Source organism: Procambarus clarkii, chromosome 54 (assembly GCF_040958095.1).
Source record: "Procambarus clarkii isolate CNS0578487 chromosome 54, FALCON_Pclarkii_2.0, whole genome shotgun sequence".
NCBI classification, from domain to species: Eukaryota; Metazoa; Arthropoda; class Malacostraca; order Decapoda; family Cambaridae; genus Procambarus; species Procambarus clarkii.
Genome location: NC_091203.1, coordinates 20,475,646 through 20,489,747, shown reverse-complemented (window position 1 = coordinate 20,489,747; position 14,102 = coordinate 20,475,646). Strand labels below are relative to the sequence as shown.

At 41.9% G+C, this 14,102-nt stretch overlaps 1 protein-coding gene across 2 annotated transcripts; it reads left to right on the top strand.

Annotated features, from left to right (window-relative positions):
- The first annotated feature begins 4,390 nt into the window (after positions 1-4,390).
- On the top strand, positions 4,391-11,022 carry LOC123750006 (uncharacterized). Of its 2 annotated transcripts, none has more exons than XM_069305171.1 (5): positions 4,391-4,507; positions 10,136-10,177; positions 10,251-10,334; positions 10,415-10,708; positions 10,786-11,022. In XM_069305171.1, the coding sequence occupies exons 2-5, from the start codon at positions 10,136-10,138 to the stop codon at positions 10,897-10,899; spliced, it is 534 nt and encodes a 177-aa protein (XP_069161272.1). In that variant the 5' UTR covers positions 4,391-4,507; the 3' UTR covers positions 10,900-11,022. The 2 variants fall into 2 exon arrangements, with proteins under 2 accessions (XP_069161272.1, XP_069161273.1); XM_069305172.1 differs by having other exon boundaries at positions 4,501-4,525.
- Positions 11,023-14,102: the final 3,080 nt, after the last annotated feature.

The following is a 14,102-nucleotide window of genomic DNA, read 5'->3' as shown; positions in this document are numbered from 1 at the left end:
CAATCTACTTGAGAATGGTCCAGTACGGACCGAAACGTCGTCGTCCCTTCACCTTCTAGTGTGTGGTCTGGTCAACTTCAATGTCATTAATTTGCATTTCCCTGTTACATAAAACTTGGTCTAAAATATTATTTTCACGCATTGGTTCCTTAGTGTGTTGCTTAAGAAAACAATCGTCAATTAATTCTAGAAAATCTTTTTCTTCATTATTCCCTGTTGTGTTAGGCAGTTTATTCAACTAAAATTAAAGTCACCAATGACACGAATACTGTTTGACTTAGATGCTCTAGATATTTCATCTCATAGAGGCTTTGCTTCCATTCTGTATAAGTTTAGTGACCGGTATATAACTCCAATTATAAGATGTTTAGAGTTTTCGTTTAATTCTAGACAAAAAGTTTCTGTGTGTGGCTGTGTTCTGATTCCATCTATGAGACTATATTTCAAATTTTCCTTAACATATATGGCTACTCACTCGTCTAAAATATCTATGTGAAATAATTTAAATCCGTTTATATGTCCGTAAACACAATCACAGGTTTGTGTTCAAGGGATCTTCCTGCGTTAAGTGGTATACTTATTACTCGTGTGCATCTGTAGACCTATTAGTTCATTATTTGGACTTATGCTTTCAAGATCACAACCCTCTGCACGTTTGCTCATGCAAACATTTACAAAGCTCAATTGTGCAGATGTACACATGCGAGTAGCGGCGAAGGCGTCCGACTTATAGCTTGATCACTATTAATGTCAGTGACTTACTGACACTGATAGTGATGAAGCAAAAGACCTTGCAAAAGGCAAAGTTTTGGAACGCCTATTTGCTTCCGAGCACCACGACGCCCTCCAACCTGCCAATCTTCATCCCGCACCTCCATTGAAGTCATCACGAAGGATGTAACATTTTTTTCGTGAACGAAAAGTAACTGAATCGTTGGCCAGTCCCTGCCGACACCTTGGAAAGCACCAACGAACGGAACTTTGCCTCTTGTGTTCAAAGCTGAGTTCAGCAAGAACGATCAAACTCGGATTCTGAATAAACGGACATCATGCAAGCATGCACAAAATATGCCTCAACTCTCAAGTAAGAAGAGAACCGGACCCTGGCACTGCTTGTGGTCAAAGATAAAATCAGGTAGAACAACGGATATTAATGTCTTACAAAAGGTGCGACATTCTTTAACGTTACGGAAACAACTACATGCAGACCGGATCACATCACATTACACGGGAGCATACTTGTTAATTTCAGGCGCTGTCTAATTTAATAATATGTCAAAGTATTGGAGAATATGTACCTCTTTTAGTTTCAGGGAAACCTGTTTGGTTTTTAATTGCATATTTGAGCATACAGACATTCATACAAGCCCCCAGAAAACTGCCTTAGCTCTCAAGAAAGAAGAAAGCTTTGAAACTAGCGGTCCCAAGGGAGATACACCTCTTACGCCACAGTCACACGAAGAGACTCCAAAACACTCATCACACCTAGTACTGAGGAGAAACCCCATCTCTCGCCATGGCTACGCATTTTTGACAACATAGGCGGAACAGCTCTTACAAGCGCTCTCTTTCACATCGCCTGGTGGATACGCTAAGTTGGCTACCACTCAGCAAACAATCCTTGGTTCGCCGACCACATCTGTGTGAGGAGCGGTGAAGGCAAACGACATTCTGCTCCACACCATCAATATCGGTGCGAACTCATCCATACAATCAACAAAGCTTTGGAACAACTATTTTGCTCTAGAGCCCGTCGACGCCCTGCAACCAGCTGACCTTGCCCTCATCCCCCCAACGACGGTATCCGGGAGGATGCAACATTTTCGTCAGGCACACCATCATCTTCATCATTGCCCAGCTTTCTCCGACATCTTGGTAGGCACCAATGGCCGGAACCCGACCCTGCTTGTGGTCAAAGCTGAATTCAGCAAGAACGACGAAATCCAATATACAACAGCAAGGGCAACATTCTCTTCCACAACGGAATCAACCACATGCATACCAGATTGCGACAAATTGGTCCCCTTTCAAGGGCTATATTCAATTACTAACATTTCCAAGTATTTGAAAATTCTGTACCTTTTCCATTTTCAGGGAAAACTGTTTTGTTTTTAATGGTAGAGTTTGAATATATGGACATTCATGGAAGCCCGCAGAAAAATGCTTCAACTCTCAAGTAGGGAAAATGCTTACAAACCAGTTATACTTCTCTCTCCATGTGAACATAAGCGAACATAAGCCCAGTCCCATAAGGGGACTCCACATTCGCGTCACACCTGGTATTGAGGATACTCCACATCCCTCATCATGGCTACGCATTAAGAACAACAAAGGGGTCCTTTTCCATGACTCTCCCAAAGACGCTACGATCCGTGGAGAATCGTCAACTGAGTCACGGAGACTACAAACTTCAAGCGCTCTCTCCTTCAGACTTGTAGACACCCTAATGTTGGCCGCCACTCGAGAAACATCCACGATACGTTACAAATCCTTTGTCAGTTACCGCCTGACCTACAAAGTCTGGGCGAGGAGTAGGTCGCTAAAAGGGCAACGCATAAAATATCCCCCTCAGGTAGAGGTCATTCAAGTCACTATTCTCATTTTGGAGCCGTGTTCTGACTGCATTGCAGAATAGGGGATTGCACGACAGTTGTTCTGCTGGTGGGGGGAACCTCTGCCAGAACACCCCATCGTGTAACCCACCTTACTATAATGTCTCATCTGGTCGTCGCTTTCTTCAAATCTCAACTCCCTTAGCTGGGCCTGCGCCTCTGCGTTATTCTTATAGACACCTCCTTTTGGACAGTAATTGGCAACTCTTATTTTACACTACAAGCCTAGACTCATTTATCGTTTCCACTGTTATACAACGTTTGTTTCAACTTAGGATTATTGTAAAATCATATTGTAAAATCATGTAAACATTAGCGTATTGAATTCTCACACGTTTTATATCACTTACAATTATTATTGCTAGCAAGGTTTTATTTTACACTACAAGCGTATGTTGTAATCCACAAGTTTGTTGGGATTATTAGCTAGAGGATCATTACTACAACACCTAAAGAATGAGGATTGGAAGTACATGTTAAGTATACAGACAACGGTCACACATCCAGAAAAGGTCAAGGGATTAACACAGCAGCTGCTTGGCCAAACTCATAATTCCTGGGAAGAGGACTCAGGCTTCTAGGAACAAGGTTACCGCTTCTAGGAACAAGGTTAATCGGATTATACCTTCCTTGAGAGGCGGGGTGAAATGTTTGAGGCTATGGCTGGCTGAAGACAGTCTGGTTGGGGGAGTGGAACTGGCAAGTCCTCCGGGTCTTCGTCTGTGGCAGCAACGAAGTGTAGCAGACAGCTATGCGGGAGCCTGATGTGATCTTAGTGACCAAGTTAAGCCTGCAGTATGTGAGTATTGAATGTAAGACTAACGGGGTATGGAGCGTTGTAGTAATCATTCAGTATTAGGGACTTAGGCGGAAGTTACGAGTGCAGGTGGTGACTGCGTTGGTCAAGTGGGTTATGGAAATTGGGTGTTTATTTAACTAAATAGAGTATGTTAATATGTTATTATTTGTCAGAGTCTATTCTTTGTAATTAAATGAGAAAACCCGACGGCCTTTAAATACCTTCCATATGTTCCCTCATTGTGTTCCTGTACAAACCTAGGGTACACCTCAAGGGTCTGGTGTGTGTAGAATTACACAGTAGTAGAAACGGCTGCTGAGGCAAGGTGTTATGTGTGGTGTAACCGCTGTGTTCGGAATGAACCGGGGTTCAGTGTCACGACACATACTTATTTATTATATTCATTGTTATTCAACGTTTGTTTCAACTTAAGATTTATTTTTATTACTAATTTCATATTGTTAAATCATGTAAATATTAGAGCTATGTGTGTCACACGATTTTGTATCATACAATTATTATTGTTAGCAAGGAAAACTAAAATAAAATGTAATAAAATATACAAACCCATTTTTGGCTTTTGCTCAAACCTCCAAAAATATTAATTTAAGCCCACAGTGTTATTTCTCTATATGTAAGTGTAGACCTTGGTTGGTAAATATGTACCTTTTAGGCCTACGGTGTTAGAATTAGTCATAATCAAATAACTACCCAAATATTATAAGACAAAAGAAAATATTGTAAGCACAACTAATATTTTGGCTAATAATCAGTAACACAATAGAAAGCCTGCAAATAAATTAATATTTTAATATAATTATAAAATAGAAACAAAGAGAGTTAGTGAAAATGATTAAAATAAATACTGAAGCTCAGTGAGTCTTATCATCATTTTGCTCCACAGGGAGCGTAGCTGACGGTTTAGTCAATAGATGGCGCTGTTATAGTGGTCTTGGCAGCTTTTGTGGGGAACTTTCTACCTTTCCCCTAAAGTGTTTGGTGTTGAGTCAACGAGGTGCCCGGTCCGCCATTAACCCTCAGTCATTCCACTGTTGTCTGTGTGGTACCTTCTCTCAAACTCTAAGTGTTGTTAAAGGTTGGTTTTAAGTGAAATGTAAGGTTGAGTTTATTACTGATATAGTTTTTGTTGTGATTGGTAGTTTAATACGTATTAATTTTATTGTTATTGGTTAAAAGTAGTATATTATTAATAATTAATTTGTATGCTTAGGACATTATCCAGGATATCTTATTAGTGATGTTGAAAGAATACGGTAGAAGCATCTAATAGGTGGAGATTCGTCAGATCCTTAAATTTAGTGATATTATATTCGTTTAATGGAATATTTTAGGCTTAACCACGACTAGGCTTTTATGTATAAAATGAGGTATTTTAAGCGTGGTATACTTGACTCTACCCCGGACTTGGTCTGCAACATAAAGTGAAATCTATTTATAAAGTAGTAATGCTTTAAGAAAAATACTTAATTAAATTACTGAAGGTAATTCCATATGCAACTAAAATATATCTCGTTTGTTATGAAGACCTGAAATATCTTTAGTCAGTTCATGATGGCCTGTTCAATCAAATGATTGTGCTCAAGTATCCATTATATTAAGTTCAACTCCTTAATTGAATGAAAATTCTATAGTATTACGCTTCACAAATTATAGCCTCGGCAGTTAATAATTGAATTGAAGCTTTTTATTTATTTTTTTTAATATACCAAAGTATGCTTTAACTACTAGCAGTACGTGGCCATGCGTTGCTGTGACTCGGCAACCTTCCCTGTCCTTTTGTTCTCCCCACCATTCCCTCATCCCCACTCTCTTGTCCGATGCCTTTCCAAATGGTCTGATGTTCCCATCACTAAAATATAAGTTGAATGAAATATGAAGAAAATAAAAAATTAACTATACTCGCGAAATAAACGGTATGGTAGACGCTGAATTCCAACACAAATCACACAAAATAAATTAAAAAATGAAAAAGATGTATCAAAGCAATGGGAAACAGAGGGAACTAACATATTTAGTATAGCAAGTGTTGTTCTTGCATGCAACAGGTGCTGTTTGTGAAGAAAAGCATAGTTTTGCCGGTCACGGGTGTGGCATCTATACTTTTACTTACAAAATGAACGGTATGGTAAACACGCCTAGATTACAACACAATGTCGCACAAAAGATAAATAAAATATCAAAATGTAATATACTTTTAATTTAATAATTTTATAAATAAAAAGTTAGTCAATCTAAAAAAATTTGATCAATGCAATCGGACACATTGAAATGCAATTCGTGACATATTTAGTGTAGCATGAATGCTGTTATGTGTAACAGTGACATTCTTCAAAAACGCATGTTTTTACCAGTTACAGGGGTGACATCTATATAGTAGGTATATAGATGTGCCTATTCTAATGCAACATTGTCAAAATTTCAAAGCAATCGGTAAAGAACTTTCAGAGATTAGCGAATTTAAACAAACTTTTCCATTTTTATTTGTATAGATTTAGCATTGGCAGGCATTATTCAAAGGTTAACAATCTTTATAAAAATGTTCGTTTCTTCATAATCTCTAATCGATGAAAGTACTGCAGATTGCTTTGAAAATTTTCAAAAAACGGTTAGTCCGCATCAGAGCAGGTTTCAGTATACATACTATAGATGTCACGTGACTGTAAAAAAAATTCTCATTGTTTTTTCATGTGGGGGAAATCTTCAAAACCTCTTCACCAATTGCTTTCAAATTTTGACACATTCCATTCAAATGAGTCTTTTTATATATTTCCAACCTGTATCCGCCACTCGTTGCTGTGGCTCAGTCTGGTTAAATAGAAAAGTGTACGTTTCTAACATGTTTAATTTCATAATGCTTGTGGGTATACTATATTTTTACTTGTTCCATTATCTGTTGAGATTGTCTGGTTTAGACTCTAGAACACGCAACATATTGTCCTTTATGAGAAGCCTTCCGTGTCTAGATATAAACTGCACAATTCTGAAGATTGGCCCTGAACTTTGTTGATGGTGATTACAAACGACAGTAGAATTAAGTTTCAATCTTAAATTGAAATGACATATCTGTTGGAATGGTAGGAATGCGAGGAATGAGTACCTCTTCACCTTTGAAAGGTACTGTAAAGATTGTTGCTTCTACGACGTTGCTGATTATAATTTTTTTTTTTACTGAAAGGCGCGTGCAGTTGTAAAGCTTTAGTTGATATTTCGCATGAAAATTGGCACGCAGATTTTAAATTGCCGTACGCGTGATGGTATCCCTGATAGTGAATTCAAAAATTGTTGGATAACTAACTGCTTCCTCAAGTGTCGACGGACTTGTATCGAGGAATTACAGGTAATGTTTGCCTGATTTCTACTGCAAGAAATATTAAAAGTTCCCAAATTGGTTTGTTTCAATGCAAATCTTGTAATGATCGATAGTCTCTAACGATTTTTTGTGGGCCATTATGCATTCATCCCAAACGGTTTACATTTCGGCAATAGTTTACCCATGCCGGATGCTTTGGAAATGTTGCCCGTGGGCAATTCAATGAATTGCATGTTCAATAGCAATTTCGAAGTAGCAGTTCTTCCGCTTGGTAACAATGTCGTAGCTATTCCGGATGATGCAAGAGCTAGGGTTGAGACATTTTGGGATCTAAATCCTGCTGGAATAAATCTAATTAGGAAGGATTTACAGTTCCTCCTGGCGCACCTAAGATGTCTCCAAACTCTTTATTGACAGTTTTAATTATTTGATTGTAAATGCCTTTTCGCTCGAGCGTTAGCTTAAGAATATTTGATTGCACACATAACGGATCACTGGTGTTGTGATCTTGTTCACGACGCAATTCTACTTTCGAACGAAACTGTAGTAGATAGTCGGTAATGGCACTTCCAATTGACTTAGAACTTTGTTCGTGATTTCTAAGCACAAATCTTCAATAATTATCAATGCTTCGTTTTCGAATTTTACTGTGAAATCAATGTTCATATTTGATTTTTCCTTCATATTCGATGAATATTTTCAGCCATGTGCGATTTTTCTCCCATAACTGTTGGAGATGGAAAGCCGGTGGTCAATGATTGCAAACAATGCACGAATTAAATTTGGATGTGACGTGTTGGACGCGTCATTAATGCATACATCCCAGTGTTGGTCGTTCTTCAATAAATTCGGAGCATGACATGCACTACGGAAATTGGCATATGTTTCGCTGTTGACAAATCTCAATGGCTGGAAAGAAGTTGGTCCGGGCACATTTACCAACAGCATGTGAAGAAGCATTCATCTTGATTATGATGCACAGTGTAGTCTGTCTATCTTAGTTCATTTGAATATGCCAGGTTGTCAGTCGACAACCTGGTCGACGGTCTCCTGGTTTGTGTCATTCAAATGATTTTCTAGACATCCCATGTGTAATACGTATGCACTTCAGAGCAGTGTTTTTGCAAATTCATCATTTTGACATAACGTAAAGAGAGCAGTTTACGTCGTAGCCGGTGGATTCATGGCTGTTGTACATTTGAAACTGTAAAATAAACGTGTTGTCTATTTTCTTTTTTTCAAAACAAACATAATACTTGGGAACTATTTAAATTCAAACGCAGATAAATAGACACGGCTCAATTTCACCACCAGTTGCACTAAAAAATATGAAGTTAAAAAAAGAAATGAAAAACAATGAAAAAAGAAACAAAGCTACTCGTAAAATAAACGGTATGGTAAACTCGGATCAATCCCAACGTCACGCAAAGTAATTAAATAAAAATGAAAATCTACGAAAATTCATTTTATCAATGCAATTGGAAACATTGAAATGGAATCTAAACATATTTTGTATAGTGTTGCTCTAACGTGCAACAGATGGCGCTTTAAAAAAAAAACTGTTACCTGTTACAGGCGTTTCATCTAAATAGTAAATCTATAAAAACACGCACGTACTAGAATGGAACGTAGTTTCAAAATTTCAAAGCAATTGTGGAAGAACTTTCAGATTACAGCATGTTGCTCTTACATTGTACAGATGGTGCTGTTTTTCCAACTTTTTTTTTTTTTTTTTTTTTTTTGTCATGGGCGAGACATGTATATAGTAGATGTATATAAAAACACGTCTATTTGAATGCAATGTTGTCAAAATTTCAAAGCAATCGGTAGAGAGATTTCAAAGATTTCCCTCGCATTGGAAAACAGATTTTCAAAATAAAAGCGTGTTTTATCCTGTCACAGACATGACATCTATATAGTATGTATATAAAAACCTGGTCGGATGCAAAAGAAATTTTGTATGAAAATTTAAAGGCAATCGGTGACGAACTTTCGGAGAGTAGAGATTTTGAACAAACGAACATTTATATTTTTATTTAGATACCGCCCCTGTGACAGGTAAAAGCATATTTCATAGTTTTTGAAAAACGGCGCCATCTGTTGCACATAATGGCAACATGCACGCTATACTAGATATCGAGAATTGCCTTTCAATCTTTTTGGATTGCATTGATAAATTCTATTTTCATAGATTTCAATTTATTTTAATTATTAGTTATTGTGACATTGTGTGGGAATAGAGCTGTTTACCCTACAGTTCATTTCCTAAGTATAGATGCCACATGTGACAGGTAAAACTTTTTCTTGGAAAAAAAGTGCCATCTGTTGAATGTAAGAGCAACACAAATGCTTCACTAAATGTTAAAATTCAATTTCAGTGTTTCTGATTGCACTGATAATTTGAATTTTCCTAGATTTTGATGTATTTTGATTTAATTATTTTGTATGAATTGCATTGGAATTGGTCTGTTTATAAGACCGCTCATTTCATGCGAATACTTTATTTTTTCATCTTTGTTAAATTTGTTACTACTTCTTTCAGTGATGGGAACATCAGACCACTTGATGTTCCCAATTTTCTTATGTGAACTTCAGACCATTTGGAAAGGCATTGGACGAGAGTGGGGGATGATGACAGAAGTGAGATGGTGACAAGGATGAGGGGACAAGAGTTTGGGATTGTGGGGATGGGGGAATGGAGAAGGGTGGGGAGGACAGAGGGTCACGGGAGTGGGGCATGGTGGGAAGGAAGAGGGGATGGAGTGGGGAATGGTTGGGTGGCCAAGGGGAGGGGGGAATTTGACAGGTAAGGTTGCTGAGCCACAGCAACGCGTGGCCGGGTACTGCTAGTTAAACATAACTAATTCAATAGTTATTACCAAGGCCTCTAACGATATCTAAATGCGACGTTAGTTTGTACCTACACTTCAGGTTAAACTATTAATAGAACTGAATACTTATCTTTGCCTAATTCAAATTATGAATTTTAATAAACTAGTCTTTAAACATTGTTTCATGCTTTTATATATCTAATGTGGAAAGTGTGCCTGGGAGTTCATAAATTGCTTAACAGTAAAGTCTCGTAGAATTGTCTAATGTTGAAGCACCTAGATAGCTTGCCTTATGGACGCCTCGGTGTCCCATAATCTTCCCCTAACTACCTTCCCAACCATCTTTATTGTCCGGCTTCAAAAATCTTTGATTTAACTAAAATTGCTGAAATAGTGACAAATTCCAAACATGCCTCTCGTTGTCAGTTATTGATGAACTTCTCGGTGTTATAACGTCAGTTATGTTAAAAATTCAAAAGTAAATCTGATGACTTTTGATCATGGTGGTTAATGACACTATTGTAACTTTTGATTAAATACTGCATTTTTTTTTTCTGTACAGATGGCGGTATTTGCTCTACTCTTCCTCGGTTGTATCGCCCAGGTAATTACTATATTATACCGTATTCTCAAATAATAAAAAAATTTGTAGGAGACTAATAATTGCTCCCCAACAGATCCAGGGTCAGGCGTACCAACCTTACGGCACCCACGCGCCCCTGCCAGTCGTCACCCCCACAACCTCCACCATCACCACTGAGGTTGGTAACAATGACATTACCCTTCTTAACCAACCTGTCGTATATACATTAACACTTCGTAATGGTGTGTAATATTGCAGACTACCCTGACCCACACTCTGCGGGAGACTACAACCTCTGACGTCTGGGTTACTGAGCAGACAGCGATCACCCTGACAGTCACCCAGACCACCACCCAATGGGAGTTTGTTCCCCAGCAGCCACAGACGGTGACCTCTGTGATAAGGGTCACCTCCACACCGGTAGTGTTGGTGACGGCTACGGTGGGGGTCTACCCAGTGAGCACAATGGTCTCCGTCTACAGTCAATTCGTCACCACAACAGATACTGTTAAATACTGGCAGACCATCACCCACGTGGCTGTCACTCACGAGGTAACTATGTAGTCTTGAACTTGTGCAAGTGTTCTCTAAATTTCTTACACAAACGCCAATAATGTTTGTAATTGCAGATCCAGACGGTCCCTGTGGTATCTACACAAGAACTTGTGCAGGATATAGTGACTACCATTACGCAAATAGTAACTACTACGGTTACTTCCACCACCGCCAGATACTATGCTTAAAGATGGATTATAGATAATTGGCACAAAGTATTGTAATAATCATTTTAAAACGGTAAAGTGTTTTGTCTAAAATTAGAAAGTGTTTGGATTTGAATTCAAAGTAAAATAAAATCTTTGATTAGTTGTATTAGTAGTAGACTCCCTCGTAACTATGGAATACCTCTGGTTACTATTCGTCAAATTACTAGAAGCAATGGCGTCTTCAAGTTTCCTCTTGAACCTCTTCCCTCCCCATCACTTTCTGGCACATTCCCCCTCCCCATCCGGCCTGTTGGCGTCGTGAGGGGGCTTGGTGGACGGCTGCCGGAGTGTGATGCTCCGTTGAGCAGTCCTGTCCTTTTCTGGCCTTGCACTCCTGCTGCTGTCTTCTCCAATTGTGCCGGATCGCTTTTCCTTTTCCTTATGTTTCGTTTTTCTCCCCCCTCTTCTCCTATCTGCTTGTTTCCTGCCGACCTTTTGCTTGTTTTGGATCATTTCTTTGGACTTCTTCTATTTTGACGCCCGGGTGCTTGAGGAGGCATACTCTTGCACCCGTAGAACTGTAGTACCCAACGTCTCGAGCGAGGGGAACCTTTTATTGTCAATCCCCCTTTCGTCGCTGAACCCGATCTCGACGGACTGACGGTTCTTAAGGTGGCGTTTGTGGGGCGTATGCTCACGACGCACCCCTAGGGGGCCCCGGCATTATCGGCGATAGCTTCCTGTTGGGTGTCCTGCCTCTAATTGTGGCTCCATGGTGGGTATGGGGGCACATTTGTGGGTGAATTTATCACTTTTCGTCTCTGTCGTTGAATGTTTCCGTTGTACCCTCTCAGGCTCGTGGGGTGGGCGACCAAGCCCCAGAGTCGGCCTGTATTGAAAGACCAGGCTCTGTAGCTCCCGCTGCGTTGGGCCCCGACCTTGCTCCTCCTTTGACCGTCCTGACTCCTTCCCCCAGCTCCCCTCCCTCCTTTGTGGTTGGGTCGAGCCTCCAGCCCCCGGAGGTGACCACTTCGTCCCCTGGTGTGGCTAAGTCTTTCGTTGTGACTACTGCGCCTTTTGACCCCTCTCTCTCTAGGGGTTCTCAACGCCGTTCGCTCCCCAACTGCACTCGTTCGATTCCTTCCCGTGCTGATGCGTATCAGGCCTTGTTTGGTCCTGCTTCATGGACCAAATACTTTGAGCTTCTCCCTCTTGATTCTGCGCCTCCTGACGATTTCTCCCTCCATCAGCATCTTGTAGAGTCCGTGGATGCGTCTGTTACTTTCAACCCCACTCGTCTCGGTACACGTGTCGTTGCTGCTCCTTCTCAGGATACGGCTTCCCGCTTGGCTGCCTTATCTTGCCTTGGCGAGATCCCTGTTCAGGTCTCCAAGAACGTTCGGATGAATGCCAGTGTTGGCACTATTATCCTCCCACCCCATGTTGCAACCGGTGTTCGGAATCTGCAGGATTGCTACGATGATATTCGGCATATCCTTGATGCCCAAGGCCATTCTGTCCTCCAGGTTGACTCGTTTACTCGTCCCCCTCGTGGTCGTCAACCCCTTCGCGTTGTGAAGATCACCTTTGATGGTAGGACCCTTCCATCCTGTCATTCTTGCTGGTGCTAGGTGCTCTGTCCAGGAGTATATTCCCTCTCCTCTACTTTGTAACAAGTGCTGGAGGTTTGGGCATGGTGCCCTCTGCTGCTCTGGGAATGTCTGTCCTTTGCGTGGGGGTGAAGGTCACTCTTAAGTTGGAGTGCACTTCTCCCCAAGCTCGCTGCCTCAACTGCGGTGAGGCCCATCCTACCTTCTCCCATTCCTGTATCCATTACAAGCTTGAGGCGGCCGTCCTCAGCTTGAAACGCCGGGAGCGTTTATCTTTTTTCTGAGGCAAGGCGCCAGGTTTGCCGGCTCCTGCCTTATACTAACGTATCTTATGCTCGTGTGTTGCGCTCTTCCCCTCCTCGTCCTTCTCTCCTTCCTCAGACTCGCAACCGTTTCCGGGCGTGGGACCCTGATACGCCCACTGCCCCCTCCTCTGTTCCTTTGCGTTCTGTCCCGAGGGGTCCCCCTCCTGGTCCTCTGTCTGGGGTTCCCCTTCTTTCTACCCGGTCTGTCATGTCTCCTCTGTCTTCTTCCTCGTCTCCCTCCGATCCTCCTTCCCATCCTCTTCCTCCATCTATCGGCTCTCCCTGTCGGTGCAGGCGGATGTCCATCGCTCTCCTAACGGCCGTCGTGTGTGCTCTCGTTCAGCTTCTGTTGAGACACTGGAATCCGTTGCCCGGTACGTAGTTGCTGGGACACCAGTCTCTTTAAATCGGAAGCATAAGCCTGGCTCCTCTCCTTCCTCCTCCCTAGCGGGTAAGAAGGCTTCGCTTTCTTCCTCGGCTCCTACTTCTGGCTCTGTTGCTCCTTCCCCTCCCATTTCAGTGACTGCGTCCCCTGTTCCTGCTATGGAGGTTTCTTTGGCCCCTGCTTCCCTTTCGGTTGCTGCTCTTGCTGGGGTGCGCTCCCCTCTTTCTACTCCCCCTCTTCCTGCTGCTGTCCTTGATTGCTCCTCTCCGTTGTCTCGTCGTCCTCTTTCTCCGCCTCCTCTGAACCCCTCCCGCCCACCTCTGTCCTGTTCTCCCGTTTCCTTCCCTCCGTCTTTGCTCAGTTTACCCATGCCCCCTAAACCTGACTTTGCTGACTCTGATCCCGACCCTGATATTCTTTAACGTGCTCTGTTGCACTTTCGCATTTTTCTTCCTTGTTCTGCCCCCTTCCGGCCCGTTGGCGTCGTGAGGGGGCTTGGTGGACGGCTGCCGGAGTGTGATGCTCCGTTGGGCAGTCCTCTGTCCTCTTCTGGCCTTGCACTCCTGCTGCTGTCTTCTCCAATTGTGCCGGATCGCTTTTCCTTTTCCTTATGTTTCGTTTTTCTCCCCCCTCTTCTCCTATCTGCTTGTTTCCTGCCGACCTTTTGCTTGTTTTGGATTTTTTCTTTGGACTTCTTCTATTTTGACGCCCGGGTGCTTGAGGAGGCATACTCATGCACCCGTAGAACTGCAGTACCCGACGTCGAGAGCGAGGGGAACCTTTTATTGTCAATCCCCACTTCGTCACTGAACCCGATCTCGACGGACTGTCGGTTTCTTAAGGTGGCGTTTGTGGGGCGTATACTCACGACGCACCCCTAGGAGGCCCCGACAAGATCGGCGATAGCTTCTTGTTGGGTGTCCTGCCTCTAATTGTGGCTCC

Bases quoted from the DNA above. Each gene is read 5' to 3' on its own strand.
- LOC123750006 (XM_069305171.1), top strand. From the start codon at position 10,136: ATGGCGGTATTTGCTCTACTCTTCCTCGGTTGTATCGCCCAG. The intron at 10,335-10,414 runs GTTGGTAACAAT...GTAATATTGCAG, and splicing joins CCTCCACCATCACCACTGAG to ACTACCCTGACCCACACTCT. The intron at 10,709-10,785 runs GTAACTATGTAG...TTGTAATTGCAG, and splicing joins ACGTGGCTGTCACTCACGAG to ATCCAGACGGTCCCTGTGGT.